The following is a 19,931-nucleotide window of genomic DNA, read 5'->3' as shown; positions in this document are numbered from 1 at the left end:
TGTCAACTCAATGGGTTTTTTTTCTTCTTTATATAGGTTGAAATCCAACAGACCTTGTAGACTTGCTCCAAGGCCCAATGTACATGAGAACAATTATGATTGTTTTTTGTTTAAAACCCAAAAGATGACCAACATCTTCAGTTTTTTTTTTTTTTTTTTTTTACAAGTTTCATATTCCAAAGCAATGACATAATGTAATGCACAGATGGTCAAGAACAAGTTAACAATACAATATGGGAACTAAACTTGTGTTTCAGCCAAATACAATGAAAACATTTTGCATAGAAAACAATTTAACATTTGAATTGGAGAAATTTAAAATAAGACCTTCTTTAGTTGGTTTAGGGTTGACCTTATAGCCTCAAAATAGGCTAAAATAGGTCTGATATGAGTGTGACACAATGGAAACCTGCCCCAAGGCACCAAAACTATTGGAATGAGTAGAATGACGCCACGAAGCCAGTTAATCTCCGATAAGTCAGATTCAGTTCGTTCAAGAACTGAAGAATGTAAGAATCACTCTCACACGTTAAAACTGAAAAATTCAGAATAATAATCATCAAAGCTCCGAAATTTTGGCCCACATGAGTTTAAATAGTTCTTGAAAAGTTAACCCTAATGGACCCCTTATGTGGACTTATATGAGGTCCACTCAAAACTGGCCCAAAACCCTAAAATGAAAAGCCCATAACTTAATCCAAACAAGCCTTGGATCCTAGCTTAACACAAAGTATTAATTAAGCCCAAACAAGCCTTGGGCTGTAGCTAACAAAATAAAATAAAGCCCCTGATATTAAATCCATGTTCTGCCATGAGAAGAAGAGAATGAACTAAAATAATACAGAACTGATTGAAGGCTTATTTATAGCCTTACATGTAGCCCCTTAATCCTAGAAACAAAAGGAAAAGGTAGCCACCATGTTATTTCCAAGTTGTAGTAGGATTCTTTTGTTTCCTTTGTTGTCCTCATCTCATGGTCCAAATAAGGTTGTATTGGACCTCTCTTGAACATGGATAAGATGTACTAGGATCTCCTTTTGATACTCCAACGGACCTTCCAGTTCTGACTTGGTGGAAACCTTTAAAACCAATGCATTCAATGCGTCTTTCAATATCTTTGTCTTGGACCGAGTCATCGGTCCATTTGGAACATGTAATGGGTCCTTAGTGGTGTTTCTGGGCTGGTCCGCATCATCCCCTCTCTCCTCGAAAGGATTCGACCTTGAATCAAAATCTATGTCAAACAACGTAAGATTACTAACATTAAAGGTAGCACTAACATTATACTCACCTGGAAGGTCAATTTTGTATGTGTTGTCATTGATTCTCTCTAAAACCTGAAATGGACCATCACCACAAGGCTGTAATTTTGATTTCCTTTGGGTAGGAAATCGTTCCTTACGCATGTGCACCCAAACTCAATCACCGGGTTGGAAAACAACCAGTTTACGTCCCTTATTTGCTTTAGAAGCGTAAAGTCTGTTCTTTTTCTCTATTTGTAGTCGAACTCCCTCATTAAGTTCTCTCACCGTCTTTGCCTTCTGTTCACCATCTAAACTTACCCTTTCTTCAAAACATAAAGGAATTAAGTCCATAGGAGTTAGTGGATTAAAACCATAAACAATTTCAAAAGGAGAAAAAGTAGTAGTCGAATGCATAGTTCTATTATAAGCAAACTCAACAAAAGGCAAACATTCTTCCCAACTTTTCAAATTCTTTTGAATTACAACATGTAAAAGTTGGGATAATGTTCTATTCACTACCTCAGTTTTTCCATCTGTTTGAGGATGGCATGTTGTCGAAAATAAGAGTTTAGTTCCCAACTTTCCCCATAAGGTCTTCCAAAAGTAACTAAGGAACTTAACATCACGATCTGACACTATACTCTTAGGAATGCCATGCAAACGTACAATCTCCCTAAAGAACAAGTCTGCGATATGAGATGCATCATCTGTTTTATGGCATGCAATGAAATGCGCCATTTTAGAAAACCTATCAACCACAACAAAAATAGAGTCTCTACCTTTCTTTGACCTAGGTAAACCTAAAACAAAGTCCATAGAGATATCTACCCAAGGTTCAGTAGGCACAGGTAATGGTGTATATAGTCCATGCGGTTGTACTCTAGATTTTGCCTTTCTACAAGCAATGTACTATTCACAAATTCGTTGCACATCTCTTTTCATCTTTGGCCAGTAGAAATGCTCATGCAATACATCCAAGGTTTTTGCAACCCCAAAGTGACCCATTAAACCACCCCCATGTGCTTCACGAACAAGCAATTCACGCAAAGAACTAGCAGGAACACACAATCTATTCTCTTTGAACAAATAACCATCTATCAAATAAAACTTACCAAAAGCCGAATGTCCACATGCATTATAAATCTCAGCAAAGTCAGAATCATTATCATACAATTCCTTCACATATTCAAAACCTAACAATCTAGTATTCATGGTGTGTAAAAGAACATATCTGTGCGAGAGTGCATCAGCTACGATGTTCTCTTTCCCTTGCTTATACTTGATTACATAAGGAAACGTTTCAATGAATTCAACCCATTTTGCATGCCTCCTATTCAACTTACCTTGTCCTTTTAGATGTTTCAAAGACTCATGATCCGAATGGATTACGAACTCTTTTGGCCACAAGTAATGCTGCCATGTCTCAAGTGCTCTTACCAAAGCATAGAGTTCTTTGTCATAAGTGGGATAGTTCAAGGTCGCTCCACTTAACTTCACTGAAATACGCAATAGGTCTCCGATCCTGCATCAAAACAGCACCTATTCCTATTCCAGACGCATCACATTCTATTTCAAATGCTTTCGTAAAGTCAGGTAAAGCCAAAACAGGTGCAGAACATCATTTGTCTTTCAAAAAAACAAAAGCCAACTCTTGTTCCCCCCCCCATCTAAACCCAACTGACTTTTTAACAACTTCATTCAAGGGCGCAACTATTGTGCTGAAATCTTTCACAAAACGCCTGTAAAAACTAGCTAACCCATGAAAACTCCTTACCTCACTTACCGATTTGGGTGTAGGCCAATCCCGGATGGCCTTAACTTTCTCCTCATCCATCTCGATACCTTGTGCAGTTACAACATAGCCAAGAAACACAATTTTCTCCATGCAAAAGGCACACTTTTTAAGATTAGCATACAATTTCTCACTACGCAATACACTAAGTACATTACGCAAATGATCAAGATGCTCAGTTAAGTTCTTGCTATATATCAAAATGTCATCAAAATACACAACCACAAACTTACCTATGAATGCATGCAACACATGATTCATTAAACGCATAAACGTACTAGGTGCATTTGTAAGTCCAAACGGCATTACTAACCATTCATACAAACCATACTTAGTCTTAAATGTTGTTTTCCACTCATCACCTTCTTTCATCCTAATTTGATGGTACCCACTTTTCAAGTCAATTTTAGAGAAAATACAGGATCCATGTAACTCATCTAACATGTCATCAAGCCTAGGAATGGGATGTCTATACTTTACCGTTATGTTGTTGATGGCTCGGCAATCAACACACATCCTCCATGTTCCATCCTTCTTTGGCACAAGTAGCACGAGTACAGCACATGGGCTCATACTCTCACGAATATAGCCCTTTTCCATCAGCTCATCAACTTGCCTTTGAAGCTCCTTCATCTCCTCGGGATTGCTTCTATAAGCTAGTTAGTTAGGAATTGAAGCTCCGGGTACGAAATCAATCTGATGCTCTATCCCCCTCAATGGTGGTAATCCGCTAGGAGTATCGTCGGGGAGTACATCATCAAACTCCTGCAACAAAGAAATAGTAACACTAGGCACAATATGATCAAGATCATTAGTATTAAAGTAAGCCTCTTTGTACACAAGTAAAATCATTGGCTTATTTGTGAAAAATACAGATCTGACCTCACTCTCTCTAGCATAAAAATTGGGTTGTTTCTTTAGTTTTTCCACACAATCCTCATCACACTTACTGACTTTCTTCACTCCTCTTGTCTTACCTCCACTCTCGGCCAGATTTGGGTGTTTTTGAGTTGTGGTCGAATGGTTTGATTTGTTTGGAGTGTTGGCTGAATATTTGCTTGTGTTTGGATGGGTGGCCGAATGGGTTGTGGTGGTTTGGGTTCTAGCTGAATCTGATGGTCTTCTCTCCCCTTGTTCCTCACCTTGATTTTCTCTCCCCATCGCCTCATGCTCACTTTTTAGCTTTATTTGATCATCATACACCTGTTTGGGTGTAAGAGGTACAAGAGTGATGGTTTTACCATCTTTTACAATGGTATACCTATTTTTAACCTCATCATGAATTGCCTTCCTATCATATTGCTATGGTCTCCCCAACAAGATGTGACTTGCTTGCATTGGTACCACGTCGCACAGAACTTCATCAATATATTTCCCAATCGAAAATGGAACCACAACCTGTTTAATCACTTTCACTTTACTAGTGTCATTTAGCCATTGCAATCTATATGGTTTAGCATGCTTAGCAGTACACAAATTTAGTTTACTAACAAGGGTGGCACTACAAACATTAACACAGCTTCCACTATCTATAATTAAACCACACACCTTGCTTTGTACATAACAACGTGTATGGAAGATGTTCTCCCTTTGTTCATTAGTATCATCTTCCTTGACCTGAACCTGAAGTGTTCGCCTTATAACCAAGGACTCCTCAACCGGTAACGCTAACTCATCCCCATCACTATCCTCCAATGGTGGCATGCCTTCATAATTAGAACTATCACTTTCAGATTCCACATCACCATTATCTCTAATCATCATGATTCTCTTGTTTGGACACTCTGAAGCATAATGTCCATGTCCCTGACACTTGAAACATTTAACATCACGAGTATGTTTAGGTTAAGTTTTAGATTTACCTTTGGCATCAGTAGGAACATCAACTTTAGCCTTTGGTGGTTCAGATCTATAAGGACCAAAGGATCTTGGCCGGACAGTACCCTCTCTCTTTAGATTCAGCTTCCAAGATAATGATGAACCCGAATTAAATACTGGCCGAGCATGCCCCTTCCTAAGTTGTCTCTCCACCTTCATCTCCATGTGAACCATGTCCTCTAGCTCTACATAGTGTTGTAGCTCAACCACATTAGCAATGTCCCGATTCAACCTATTAAGAAATCTAGCCATGGTGGTTCTCTATCCTCAACAACATTAGCCCGAATCATTGCTATCTCCATCTCTTTGTAATATTCATCTACGGTCTTATAACCTTGATTCAGGCCTTGGAGCTTCAGATATAAGTCTCTGTAATAGTGATTTGGCACAAATCGTCTCCTCATTAAGACTTTCATCTCCCCCCAAGTCTGAACGGGTCGCTCCCCATTCGTCCTCCTACTGATCACAATCTGATCCCACCAAATCAACGTATACTCCGTAAACTCAATTATCACCAATTTCACCTTTTTCTGTTCAGAATAGCTATGGCAATCAAAAATCCAATCTACCTTTTTCTCCCACTTCATATAAGCCTCGAGATTGTTTTTACCTTGAAAGGTAGGAATTTTCAGTTTAATGGTGTCCAAGTCCCCATCCATATCTTCATAAGTGCTCATGCCATGAAAATTCACATTCCTCCTAGGCCTGTTCAGTCCAGACCTGATTCCTTGGCCAGCTGAAGCAAAATCATAGTCATCTTCACCCCCATCTGCGTTTTCATCAACAAACTCTTCAAAATCAGATCTGATATTTCGTGCTGCCATACAAACCGTATTTCCCCGGCGATCAGCCCCACTATTCTGTTGCTTTATCGAATTCACCTCATCTTTCAGATCCTTGTACGTCCTAGACAACAACTTAAGTTGTTGGCCTATGGATCGCAATTGGAAAGCTACGTCAATGTTTTGTGTCGCTGATTCGTTGTTTTCAGACATTCTTTGAATCTGAAAAATTTGCTCAGTAGCACAAATATATCCTCACACCTCTCGTGTATCACATAAAACAAAAATCAAGGCTTTTCACTCTATAAGCTCTCTACGCCTTTTACCTCACAACTTGCTTTCTTTTGGTTCTTTAAGAACTGAAATCAACAAATCAAAGTCAGTAGCTTTCGCGGCGCACTCTAATTATAATTTTTTAGACTCAAGAATCAAAAAAATATACTGAAAATAAAGCAAAACGAAACTACGATTATGATTTTGCGAGTAGCAATACAAATTCGTGCAAATTGTGGACAAAACGAAGACATGAAATAAAACAAAAGAGAATATTAGAAAAAAAAATTACTTGACTCTTAGATAACCCAAATATAAGAGAAATTAAAAGATTCAGATAAATTTAAACAGTATAGATCATGTTCTCAAACTTGACGTAAATCTATCCTATTACGCAATTTTTTACGTAACCGAATTGAAACCCAAACCAAACGATCTCCAAATGACCTCAAATTCAATATTTAGTAATAGAATACTATGAAAACACCAAAAATCAATTTATAGGTCGTTCTCTTATGTCTAGGTACCCAAACCCCTTGTATGATCAGTTTGCGGCAGAATTGAACCTCCAATTAAAAATTCTAGAAACGGATATCAAAATAATCCCAAATTTAATATGTGGTGCGATCGCATACCAAGTACTCGGAATATGAAGTTTCAATAGATTCCAAGGTGTTTTACCTAGGGTTCACTAAGAGTAGTGTTTCTATGGCAGAATTGAAACTCGAATTCAAACCTCAAGCAAATAATATCAGAATAAGCCCAACTTTGATATATGATGCGATCCCACCCCCAATAGACTGAATATGAAGTTTAAGTTGATTCCGAGGTGGTTTGCTTATGGTTCACCAAGATTTGTGTTTCTGCGACAAAAATTAAATGATCCTTCAAATTTCAACTAATAACTCTTTTCTCTATTTCTTTCTTTTTTTTTTCTTTTTAATAAACTGATATGATTAGAGACTGTAACCAAATGAAATATAATTTTTTTTTTTTGCTTAGATGACGCAGACTGGAAGAACAAGAAGATGGACGCAAACACTGAAAAACTTAAGGAATACTAAAGAAAAAAAAATGAAAATAACAGAATGATATGACCTTGTTTCGGAGCCTAGCTCTGATACCAACTGATGCGAACCTCGTGATCACGTGGTCACGCAACCCACAATCAAGATTGAGATCTGATCTCGGAAAGCCGAAATAGGTCTGATATGAGTGTGACACAATGGAAACCTGCCCCAAGGCACCAACACTATTGGAATGAGTAGAATGACGCCACGAAGCCAGTTAATCTTCGAGAAGTCATATTCAGTTCTTTCAAGAACTGAAGAATGCAAGAATCACTCTCACACGTTAAAACTGAAAAATTCAGAATATTAATCATCAAAGCTCTGAAATTTTGGCCTACATGAGTTTAAATAGTTCTTGAAAAGTTAACCCTAATGGACCCCTTATGTGGACTTATATGAGATCCACTCAAAACTGGCCCAAAACCCTAAAATGAAAAGCTCATAACTTAATCCAAACAAGCCTTGGATCCTAGCTTAACACAAAGTATTAATTAAGCCCAAACAAGCCTTGGGCTGTAGCTAACAAAATAAAATAAAGCCCCTGATATTAAATCCATGTTCTGCCATGAGAAGAGGAGAATGAACTAAAATAATACAGAATTGATTGAAGGCTTATTTATAGCCTTACATGTATCCCCTTAATCCTAGAAACAAAAGGAAAAGGCAGCCTCCATGTTATTTCCAAGTTGTAGTAGGATTCTTTTGTTTCCTTTGTTGTCCTCATCTCATGGCCCAAATAAGGTTGTATTGGACCCCTCTTGCACATGGATAAGATGTACCAGGATCTCCTTTTGATACTCTAATGGACCTTTCACTTCTGACTTGGTGGAAACCTTCAAAACCAATGCATTCAATGCGTCTTTCAATGTCTTTGTCTTAGACCGAGTCATCGGTCCATTTGGAACATGTAATGGGTCCTTAGTGGTGTTTCTGGGCTGATCCGCATCACCTTATAGCCTCAAAAAGAAATCATACGCTGATAAATGAGTCCATTTGAATAGTGTCACACGTGTGTGGCATCACGGTGATATTCCACTTCATGGTTTAAAGTAATCGGGAAAATGGGAAAGACAAGGATTTCTTGTCTCTTATTAGTGGAATAAGGGAATGGGAGTCGCCACCTAATATTTGATCATTAGGAGCCGTAACTGGTCTTAGAGATCATGCATGATAACTGGTTGTATGAAGGGAAGATATTAGACTCTACCGAATGTAAGATGCATTGTTTGATTATCTAATAAAAACTAAGGCGTTGTCGTATTTTTTAATTGTTAGTTTGTGTAAAGTTTAAGAAAAGTCTTTTTCTGTAAGGAGATCCTTATCTTAAAATAAATAAAAATAATGGGGATACGTTTTATGTATAAATTCATAATCCCAAATACTAAATTGGATGTTCTAAATTGGTTTCTGTGTATCTTACCTATAATGTGTTTGACAAAGATTCTGAGAAATTAAGGTGACCTTTTTTTTAATGGAATATAGATTAGAATATGATCTTTGATATTGGGCATTCAGATTCTCTTATATAGAGATTTTAGAAGAGTCCACATTGATCTCATAACAATTTGTTTGGTCATGTCTTAATTTGTGTTAACAGGAGCTTTGTTGTTTGCTGCAAGTTACTGTTTCTTTGATTTGCTTTTATATGGTGATCACTGATATAGAACAAAAAAGGAGTTGTTATGGTGACAGATTTGTGGTTTGGACATGTTCGTTTAAATATATGCATTATGTTTACCATCATTTGTTGTTCTATATTTTGATGCCTTTCCTATTTTTCTTTTGAGAACACCTGTTGATCTCCTTTGTTGTGTTATTCAACTCTAAGAAAAAAAGGTTATTTTTTTTGTCTTTGTTTTGTAGTTTTTCTCAATTGTTACTTTCCTTTCTTTGTTTGTTCTTGTACTCCTATTTATATTTTGCATGCTTACGATTGATTGACTTTGAACTGAAAGCATGTAAAATGCATGCTTGTTGAAGCTTTTAAAATACAATCAAATTGAAATTAAATTTTATTGTTATCAGGTATAAAGCTTTATTGCTTATCATTTAATGCAAAAAAAAAAAACTAGTTTCAGTAAGCCTTATAGGACTCCATCAATACCATATTGTTTAGGTGTACTCCCAAATAAATTGTACCAAGTAAAATAAATTCATCTCAAGAATTTTTCTATAATGATTGAACCTAGGCTATAAAATATGTGAAAAACAAGGAAGAACTCGTAGTGTAAACTAGAGGAGCTAAGCTTAAAAAATCATGGTGTATAAAAATTTGTAAAATAAAAAAAATAGCTATTAAAAAAAACCATAAACACTATTATTTAACCCTTTTTTATAGATGATTTAGAAACAAAAAATGATAGAAAATTAATTATAATAATTATCAAAATAAATTCTCTCAATTATCAGTTTTGATTACTCTTCTCATAAAGTCATAATTAAACTTGAATGTTATAGCTTTAAAATTTATGTTTTTAAGTTGAAAAAACTATTAAGGTTATGAAAAAATGGTACTGAAAAAAACTAAACAGTTTCTTATTTTTATTGGCTGGATAGAACACTAGGCAGATAAAAAATAATTATTTATTGCCAAAGAATTATAATTCCAAAACCAAATGGCAAAAAAAAATAAATTTGGCAACAAAAAATAATTCTTTTATAGTCTAAAAATCTATTTTTTACATTAAACCCTAATCCATGACTTAAGGCCCAAAACACATTTTATTTAGGTCCTCTGTTCTCTAAAAACTTAAATGTCATTTAGAGTCAATTTTAACTTCTCTCAATTTTAACTATGAAAGCTTGTTTCTTTTTTACATATGTGGGATAGTCTTATAAGTTTTTATTATTATTTCTCCAAAACAAGCCAATCATAGTTTTTTTAGATCAATTTCTTATTCACTCATAATTTATTTAGTCATGTGAATAATTCATGTTAAAGAATTTATGTTGAACAATAAATCCCAATGAAATTTTAACCCAAAAAATAACTGGACTTTACTTTTAATTTAACCTCAAATATATTCATATTGGTTAACTTAGCTTGTTTAAAGGTTTATTTATTTATTTTTGTTTTGTTCTGCTTCATAAGATAGTTTATTTAACTTTTTAAACAGTATCTTAAGGTATTTCCTTTTTCTCCATCCATTTGCCTAGACTAATTAATTTGATTGTTAATTCAATGATCCAACAATGCTTCACAAATTCAAAATCTATACTTTGAAGTGAAACATTAGGGTTAGAAATGTCATGTTTGTTTTGCTTCAAATCTTTGCTGCCATAAATAAACTTCAAATTTCATACAGGAAATTGCATTAGTAGAATGTAAAAGATAACAGACATGAACCAAATTTAGTTTGGTGCAGCCAACAATTTTATGATATAGGACACTAGTTTGATTCCCACGCTTCAATACAGCAAAACATGAAATACATTCTTCCCAAATTAGTAAAAAATAATTTATTACCTCTGCAATTTATCTAGAATCTGTCAGCTACTTATAAATAACATGTTCTTATGATGTAACAAATAAAATAATCTAATGAAATAAAAAAATAAATTTCTTTCATTCCTTTACTAGAAAAGTTCATCTCCATAAGGAGATTCTTATCTTATCGAGTAAAAAGCCTAACCGTTCTAATGTTTATATAAAATAACTATCTTTTTAATAACGGGGATACGTTTTATATATAAATTTGTAATTCTAAATACTAAATTGGATGTTTTAAATTAGTTTATGTGTATCTTATTATAATGTGTTTATAAAAATTATAAGAAATTAAATTGATCCTTATTTTAATGGAATATGGATTAGAATATGATGTTTGCTACATATTGGGCGTTCAGATTCTCTTAGAGATTTTAGAAGAGTACACGTTGATCTCATAACAATTTGTTTGGTCCTGTCTTAATTTGTGTTAACAAAAGCTTGGTTGTTTTTAATTTATTAGTTCTACAATTTTGATGTACAATCTGTCAGCTACCTATAAATAACATGTTCTTATGATGTAAAAGTTAAAATAGTCTGATGGATAAAAAAACAGAAATTACTTTCATTCCTAAAAGAATGATGATAAGATTTTTAGTTTTTAATAATTTTTGTTTTAATTTGCTGGCTAGATTAATGCTGGTTGGAGCTTGTTTGAGGTGGAGCTTGTGTTTTATATTTTTTTAGGTATTTTCTGTTTGGATTTTATTATCCTTGTTCTACTAGGCTGTATTCAAGTCGTTTCTTATTTCTAATTCTAGCCTCCTAGTCTCCATTATATATTTCCCTCCATTCGATGAGAAAAAAAAAAAAGCAAAAAAGAAATATCAAGAACTATCAATTTCCTTGAAGCCATGGCCATCAGATTTCTGGCTTTGTTTCAATTTCTTATTATCTATTCTACTTTTCTTCACATCATTCTTCTTCAGAATTCATGCAATGCATCCAATATAGTACCCAAACTTAGGCAATGTGGATTTGATGCAATATATAATCTTGGGACTTCAATTTCAGATACAGGCAACTCAGCAATAGATAATCCTTCTATTTGGCAAGCCATGTTTCCTTATGGAAAAACCATTAACGAAGCAACTGGGAGACCCTCCGATGGACTGTTAATAATTGATTACATTGGTAAGCAAACAATCTTCTTCTTTCTCTCTGTTTTACGTAGCAATGATTACTTTTGAGAGTAGGGCTGGATTGCTATGAGAGTTTTGCTTCGAAATTTTGCAGCAAGATCAGCCGATCTCCCCTTGGTCGTTCCCTATAAGAATTTGAGTGCATCACATTTGTCAGCAAGTCGTGGAGTGAACTTCGCGTACAGCGGCGCTACAGCCTTGTCAAAGGAAGTTCTTGCAAAAAAGAATATCATCCTGGATTGGGCAAAGCCTTCTCTCAGTGTACAACTTGGATGGCTGGATGATTATTTCAAAGGATACTGTAATAATGTCAAAGGTGGTTACAATAATATACTTCCCTCTCATCTTATAGTTATTAAACTTGTAACAATTCTTCCGATCAACAAACTAACTTGTCGATCTGAAACTTGATCTGGGTTATATTTTATTTTTATTTAGTTTTGAGATTAATTTGATCAAATCTAGATTAATCCGATCATTAAATTTAATTAATCTAGTTAACTAGGCTAAGTATGAGTAAGATCTGGTCTATAAATTTGAATCTTGTTCCTGTTATCTCACACATTTGTTACGTTTGATAGACTGTACGGAGGCAGTCAGGTCGTCACTTTTCATGATAAATTTCGGAACCAATGACTATGGTTATGCATTCAGCCAAAATCATAACATTGAAGAGGTAAAGAAGAATGGCTTGGTGTCTGACGTTGTGGAGGCTATAAAACAAGCTCTTAAGGTACGTTAATATTCTTCCTTTTGTTTTAATTAATTACTTCTCAGAAACAAGTTAATATGTTAAAAAAAAAGGAGCTTTTTTGTGATCATTGAAATTAAATCAAAAGTTTTGAGTTCTCTATTCTTAATTATTTTATCTTATTTTGTGGTGAATAAATTATGTTGCTTTAATTGGCTACAGAAAATCATCTACCATGGAGCTAGAAAAGTCCTCGTCTTTGGAGTAGCCCTAGATGGGTGTAGACCAATCTCAGTAACTATGCAATCTGCTAACAAATCTGCCACTTATGATCGATTTGGATGTGTAAAAGACAACAATGACTTCTGCAATTACCACAATGAACTTCTTCAAGATGGCCTTAAGGAATTAAGAGAGCAAAATCCTGATGTACAAATAGTATATGGTGATCTTTACAATGCAATGCAATCAATTTTGGATAACTCTCAATCACTTGGTGAGTGCGCTTTTTCCCCTTCGTACACAATTCTATTTGTTTGAAAATACAGTAGCAGTTGCAGTTTAAAATATTTTTTATTTGAAAATAAATTAAAATATTTTTTTATTTTTAAAAAATTATTTTTAATATTAGCATGTTAAAACGATATGAAAACATGAAAAAAAATTAATTTTAAACAATAAAAATCAAAATTTTAAAAACTCTACAACGAGGATCCAAATCAAATTAATTTATTCGGATATGATATGGTTCTGACATGTTTAATTACTTCTTGCAACGTATAGGATTCAAATCCTTAACAGAAGCTTGTTGTGATGTCGATGCCGAAAATAAAAAGAAAGCTATTTTGTACAAACATAAACTCTGTGGAGCTCATGGTACCATAGTTTGTCCAAAGCCTGAAGAATATGTCTTCTGGGATAATGGGCATTGTACTCAGAAGGCAAATGAGCAGCTGGCCGACTGGATCATTCAAGACATCTTCCCCAAGTTTCAATGCAATGCTTGACATATATATAGTTGAAGTATTATTCAAGATGATTCGAAATACAAGTTCTTGCTTCTTGTATCTTGGTTTCCTTTTTATATAATTTGCTTATTTTCATGATTCTTATATGTATTTTGTTTTTTGTCGAGTTTGTTTGTTTGTTTTTTTAATGAAATAAAAGAATTTATATTATTCAAAACTGATTTAACTATAAGAAGTGTAATTTATTTGGTTAGGTTTTAGGTTTACTTTTTAGAGATCATCAAGTTCGAGCTCTACAAATCTCAGGGTCACTGGAAGCTTATATAACCATTAATTTTCAAGGTTCATGAATTAGTTAAAATGCACGCAAGTTAGCTCAAACACCCAGGTTAATAATAAAAAAAAAGAAGTAAAGTAACAATAAATAGATCAAAAAACATTAAAAAAAAGAAGAAGAAAGGGTCAGGCAAACTTAACTATCTTCCCTGATTACTTAATAAAAGCAAAAAAATGAAGCAAATTAGACTACAAATTGAGAGGATTATATCTATGCAATCAACTCAGCATGTCTATGAACTCCTTGGCCAAATAATCCGTTACATGATTATTTTTCTATTGATAATTGCTACATGGTTGCTTTTTCTATAAATATACATAAAACTCATAGGATAAAATATAAGATAAACATTAAAGACATCATTGAAATCACCTTATAACCACCACAACCTTGTGACATTGTTTCCTCCTATCCAAATAATTATATTATAATAATATATAATTCAAAATAGAGTACAATCGAAGATAATGAGCACTGGTATATATGAAGACATTATGCTAGCTACATGCTTTTAGACATTTTCAAAAAAAGATTTCATATGATTATTGGCAACCGAGGACATCATGTGTAGGTGAAAATGAAATTAATAGTTTATAACTAAAACTTCAAATGAAATTAATGATTCACTATTTATATAAGAGGCTTAACGATAGTCAATATTTTCTATTAATATATTTAGGGCAGTACATAATATAATTAATGTAGAGATTATAACACAAGCTTAAAACTGTCAACGTTTATATGCACCTTCTTCCCACTATAAAAGCTACTCAATATAAAATATCCATACATATTTAAAGTGGCAGTAAATGATGGACTGTCAATGAGCAGCTGGCCACTTTTTGGTCTAAGAAGTCAGTACATAATTTCTAAGGATTTGGGTTCGCAAGGGTAAGTCTTGCCATTCACAGGCCATTAATATCAAAAACCCATACACATAGTCAGTTTTAACAGACATTAATAATACACACTGCCATAAACGTTCATTTACAATTATTTAAGCTTGAAAATAGAAGGAAAATATATAAACAGAAAGGCGTAAATATACCTAAGATGAAAGGTTGGAAGTTGACTGGACTAAGGAGTGAACACTTAGGGTTTTCATTAATCCTAGAATTTATACTCAAATGCTAAAATGCTTACCCCAAAGTTCCGAGGAACCTAGAACCTTAGTCTCTCAAGCTCACAGTTTTTTTAGATTTTCTCTCTAAACCATTTATTTTCCTCTCCAGAATTCCTAAAACCTCTATATCACTCTTAGACTATCACCAATACTCTTAAAAATATGCCTCAAACCCTAAAAAGCAGAGCCTTTTTATAGCAGGAAGAAGACTGGCTTAGACATATATTCTTCAAATATTAGAGCCCTTCAATCCTCACTACTAAGCACATGCAAACAAATTAAAGGACAACCAAGACCCTCTCTCATAGTGTCCGGCGTTAAAGTCGTTGAAGAAACAGACAAAACACAAAAGTATGAGATACCTATCTATATAAAAAAAGCAAAAGCACAGCAAACGACGCCAGGATTATGAGGGGACAACACTTAAATCAAACCATATGACGCCCAAATGAAGAGAAATGACGATGGTGAAGAGGCTGCGATGGAGACAGGCGCATCTAGGGTTTTGAAATTAAGGGGCTAGAGTTACAAATGCTCGTAGGGAAGAAGAAAAGAGCCAAAGCGTTGCTCATGTACGAGGCTCCAAAACAACATCACTTGGCATGGAAACGTTTTAAAATAGTCCCTAAATGTTAGCGTGTTTTCAAAAGTAACACCCTCAAAGTTTTGATTTTTCAATTAAGCCTGAAATCAAAACCAAATATTAAAATATTTTAATTGAGTCCCTCGCCAGTTAAAAAATGTACCCTTCAATTTCTTTCTGAATTTTAAAATCTTTTCAATTGAAGTCAAAGTTATATAAAATTGAAAACTTATTCAATTATGCCCTGTAGTTCTTTAATTCCTCAAATTATAACCAATTTGTATTAAATTACACCTTGAGAAAATTTACCCTATCCAACTAATGTTTGAGAAATTTTGTCCAATAAACTTTAAAATAGTTTTTTGGATTTTCTTGTTTTATGATATATTCAAAGACACTTTTTTACTATTTTTGAGAAATAAACTAGGGGTGAAAATGAGTTATAAAAAAGTTCATAATCCATCACATGTAATAAAGATATGACAATAATTGACTAGACGGAAACAATCTACTGCGGGAAGGGAGTCCATAATATTTTACCATAAAGAAAAGGTTCATTTGATTGACTAGAGTATTTAGGTCTATGTAGAACAAGAATCCTCAACGTGTATAGTTAATCAGTATTACATAATAGCTTAGCATTTATATATTTATATAAAAAAAGAGTTATGCTTTAATTCGAGTACACTATGTATTAGAATTGATTATGTAAGCTCCTTATTTGATATGAATATTCTATATAGGATTAGATTTAAGAGGTAATTTGGCAAGCCTTTAACACCTTTTAACAATATAAATAGAGTCGTGCAACTACGGTAAACGATGGTCATTCCCACATATGTTATTTTATTTATTTATTCAATTTATGTTTAGTATTTACTTTTTTTTTTCTTTTATAAGCTTTATTTACTTGCTTTCTTTAATTTCTAGTGCTTTTTAATTTCCCTATTTTTTAAAGCAAATTATATAACAATTTATTAAGGTTCAAGATCTAGTATATCCATACTTTTCTTAATTTGATTAGTTTATCTAAATTTTAGGATATTATTGTTTATTTTGTCATAAATGTTATTGTTGACTTTATGTTCAAAATGTTAATTAAAATATAGAATTAAATTTAATTAGTTTATCTAAATTTTAGGATATTATTGTTTGTTTTTCCATAATTGTTATTGTTGAATTTATGTTCAAAATATTAATTAAAATATAGAATTAAATTTAATTATTTTATCTAAATTTTAGGATATTATTGTTTGTTTTTTCATAATTTTTATTGTTGAATTTATGTTTTAAATGTTAATTGAAAAATAGAATTAAATTTAACTAGTTTATCTTAATTTTAGGATATTATTATTTGTTATGTTGTTTATTATTTTGATTAATTTTAATTGTTATTTATGAATTTCTATAGATGTTAGGTTGTATAGAGTTGATTTTGAAATATTTATGTAATTATCAATATTTGTAAGTATGAAAACTATGGGTAGTCTCTAATATATGAAAGGTGCTGTCGAATTTTTTTAAATGATTGAATTTCTATAGATGTTAGGTTGTATATATGATGTTGCTAGAGTTAACTAGATTGTGGTTATTATAAAGATTGCAGGTTTGAAAATTATGGGTAGTCTCTAGTATAGGGGAGTTGCTGTCAATTTTTTTTAAAAATAATCAATGTTAATTATGTAATAATTCATATACATTTATGTAGATGCATCGAATAAAATCTACAGCATGTCGTCAGCAGATGGTTGTAACTAGTTCTTCTAATAGCGAGGAGGACATCTCCTTAGGTGCTGATCACAGCGAGGCATCTACGCCAACTTGTGATGCTGCCTCTTCTAGCGTGGCTTAGCGCGTGTTTGCTTCACAGCATCGTCAATTCACCCACAAGTACTAGGCATAATGGAAGGATGACCTCTCAGTGTAAGTTTGTTTAGCTTTTAGTTTTTTGTATACTTATAATATAATTTATGAACAACTAATTAATTTTTTATTAATTTTATTTAATTTCAGGTTCACAAACATTGAGGCTTCTAGGACAATAACATCGGTGTTTAAATTGTCGATGGAGATTCTATTGTTTCATTGGAATCAAGTCTCCAGACATCCTGAGTGGAGACCTAATATCGATGCCTAGTTTCGATAATTTCAAGTAGGTGTTAATTTTTAATTTCTAGTTTATTTTTAATAAATAATTTTTGTAAGTTTATATCTTGCAATATTTTTATTTTAAATGAATTATTTATATACACAGAATAAATTTGAGTGTGATAGCACGGACAACAATATTGTTAGGAGGATATGGGAGAATCACACAGCAACTAGGTAACATCAAAAATAATATTTATTTTTTATTTTTTATTTTATTTTCTAAATTCTAATTGGTTAATATGAAAGTAGGTTGCGTGATTTTGGTATGACACCTAAAAAAAAGCGAAAATATATGCATGGGACACCAATCTTGAAGGATGGAATGAGGTGGCGGTTTGGCAGGAATTCAAACCACCATTCATCTTAGGAGATATATGGGTGGCATATATTGAGCACGTGACGTCTGAGTAGTTCTCATGGCGCTCACAGTCTGGAGCCAACAATCGAAACCGACAAATTCATGGCTCGGTGACCACACACACTGGCGACTCCATCCCGTTCAGTGCACATGCGAAACGGATGCTAAAATTTATTTAAATGAAATATATTTAACTTGTAACCTTTTTTTTCCTTACAAGCTACATCTCTTAGACGTGAGCCGAGTCCAATGGAGCTATTTGTAGAGACACACGTGCTGAGTCAAGACCGTTAAAAGGGGGTGCAGCAGTACGTGGATAATTGTGCTCAACACTTTGTGGTATGTTCGTTTAATCATTTTATTTTATAAGTTATTGTTTTCTTGAATTGAATATGATGATTTTTTAAAAAACATTTCAAGAGACCTATAATAGCCGGTTGAGGGAGAGATATGGGGATGATCCTTCGACCCATCCGAATTTGTTGATGGAGGTCGGATCGTCTGGTGTGTCGCACCCTCGCGGCGACCATTGATTGATTTTAGGGTCTTTTTTTATTTATTTAAAGGAGTCGCCACCTAGTATTATGGTCACTAAGAACCCTAACTGGTCTTTTAGAGATTCTAAGGCAAGGGACTGGTTGCATAAAGGGAAAGTATTAGCACCTCTAGTACGCCCTATCTAAGGTAAGCTGCTTGGTGTTTGGTTTGCTCTATAATTGCTATGGTGTTGGTGTTTTCTAATCGCATCAGTTTTCCTAGGTTTGATTCAAATAAAATTTATTAGGATAGAAATCCAAGGAGATTCCATGTGCTTTGAAAGCTAATTTTTTCCTTAGTATTTCAAGAGTTTGCGACTCGTAAATCGCAAGGAGGAGGGATAAAAAATTTAGAAATCTAGGGCGCTAAAAAAAACCTATTTTTTTTTAGTATTTTATACTCTCACGACTCGTAAACCGTGGAGTAAATTTTTTTTTTGAAATGTCCTCGATTATAATCAAGGCTTCTTTCAAGGATGTGTGCGGATTTATTACTCCCAATAATATTTTGGATATTCTTCCTTTAAGGATTTCTTTATCCAAACATTAGCGGTGAATAATATTTTTATATATATTTTTTTAATATTGGCCAATACCCTTTGGAGTTTTACAAACATATTGTAAAATTCCAAAAATGCAAGAAAAACAATTTTTTTGTTGTGTTTAAGAAATTCATGTGAAAAAAAATTTTCAAAACTTCCAATATTTTTTGTATATAAAAAAAAACATTCAAAACATGTTAGGGTATTGGTCGTATGCAACACACAAGAAAACAAATTTGATATATATGTATATTTATCACATTGCGTCAAAAACAGAAACCGGGTATTCTAAACACAAGATTAATATTTTTACAATAAAAAAAATTCAGACCTTAAAATAAACATACTAAAAAAAAATCATAAATCACTTTCTCTTTCTTTTATTTTCTGAAGAAAAAAAAAGGGGGGGGAAGGTCTGGTCGGGTCACTTGCCCAAGCAAGTGACCCGGCTGGACACAAAAGGGGTGCAACCCTCTTTTGTGAATAGAGAGCTACTGTTCAAATGAATTAATTCACTTGAACAGTATACAAAAATACATTACAAAGAAATAAGATCACGCTAAACATTGCAAATACAAGGCGAAAGAAAGCATGCAACAGGTGAATAGAAAACCAACCTGGCGACGAAGAAACTGCAGTGGCGTTGGAAGAGTGATGGTTGCTCGGTCTGCGTCTGTCCTTCTTCTTATGTTTCCGTGTTTAGATCTGCTTATTTCCTCCTTCTTTACTTTGTGCCTCCGTCACTTTCTCTACTGATTTCTAATTTTCTTTTCTTGTTTCTGTAGTTTTTATTTGCAAAAAACAAGTGGAGCAAAGGCGTCTTTCTTTTTTTTTCTTTTGCTATCTCTCTCGTTCTCTATTCTCTCCTCTTTTTTCTTATTTTTTTGCTCTCTTTTTGCTGCCCCCGTTAGGTCATTAGAAGGGCTTATATATAGTCTAAATATGTCTCTATTTAGGAAGGATTCAATGCATTA

The 19,931-nt window shown here is 33.5% G+C and overlaps 1 protein-coding gene across 1 annotated transcript; it reads left to right on the top strand.

The window, feature by feature from the left end:
• Positions 1-11,380: 11,380 nt before the first annotated feature.
• Positions 11,381-13,366, top strand: LOC118050823 (acetylajmalan esterase). The gene is made up of 5 exons (XM_035061303.1): positions 11,381-11,660; positions 11,763-11,984; positions 12,250-12,401; positions 12,582-12,855; positions 13,143-13,366. Exons 1-5 carry the CDS (start codon positions 11,381-11,383, stop codon positions 13,364-13,366), a joined length of 1,152 nt encoding a protein of 383 aa, XP_034917194.1.
• Positions 13,367-19,931: the final 6,565 nt, after the last annotated feature.

This window comes from Populus alba, chromosome 4 (genome assembly GCF_005239225.2).
Source record: "Populus alba chromosome 4, ASM523922v2, whole genome shotgun sequence".
NCBI lineage: Eukaryota > Viridiplantae > Streptophyta > Magnoliopsida > Malpighiales > Salicaceae > Populus > Populus alba.
Note: the sequence above shows the minus strand (reverse complement) of the source record. Positions and strands in the feature narration are given on the sequence as shown.

Bases quoted from the DNA above. Each gene is read 5' to 3' on its own strand.
- LOC118050823 (XM_035061303.1), top strand. From the start codon at position 11,381: ATGGCCATCAGATTTCTGGCTTTGTTTCAATTTCTTATTATCTATTCT. The intron at 11,661-11,762 runs GTAAGCAAACAA...GAAATTTTGCAG, and splicing joins GTTAATAATTGATTACATTG to CAAGATCAGCCGATCTCCCC. The intron at 12,402-12,581 runs GTACGTTAATAT...AATTGGCTACAG, and splicing joins CTATAAAACAAGCTCTTAAG to AAAATCATCTACCATGGAGC.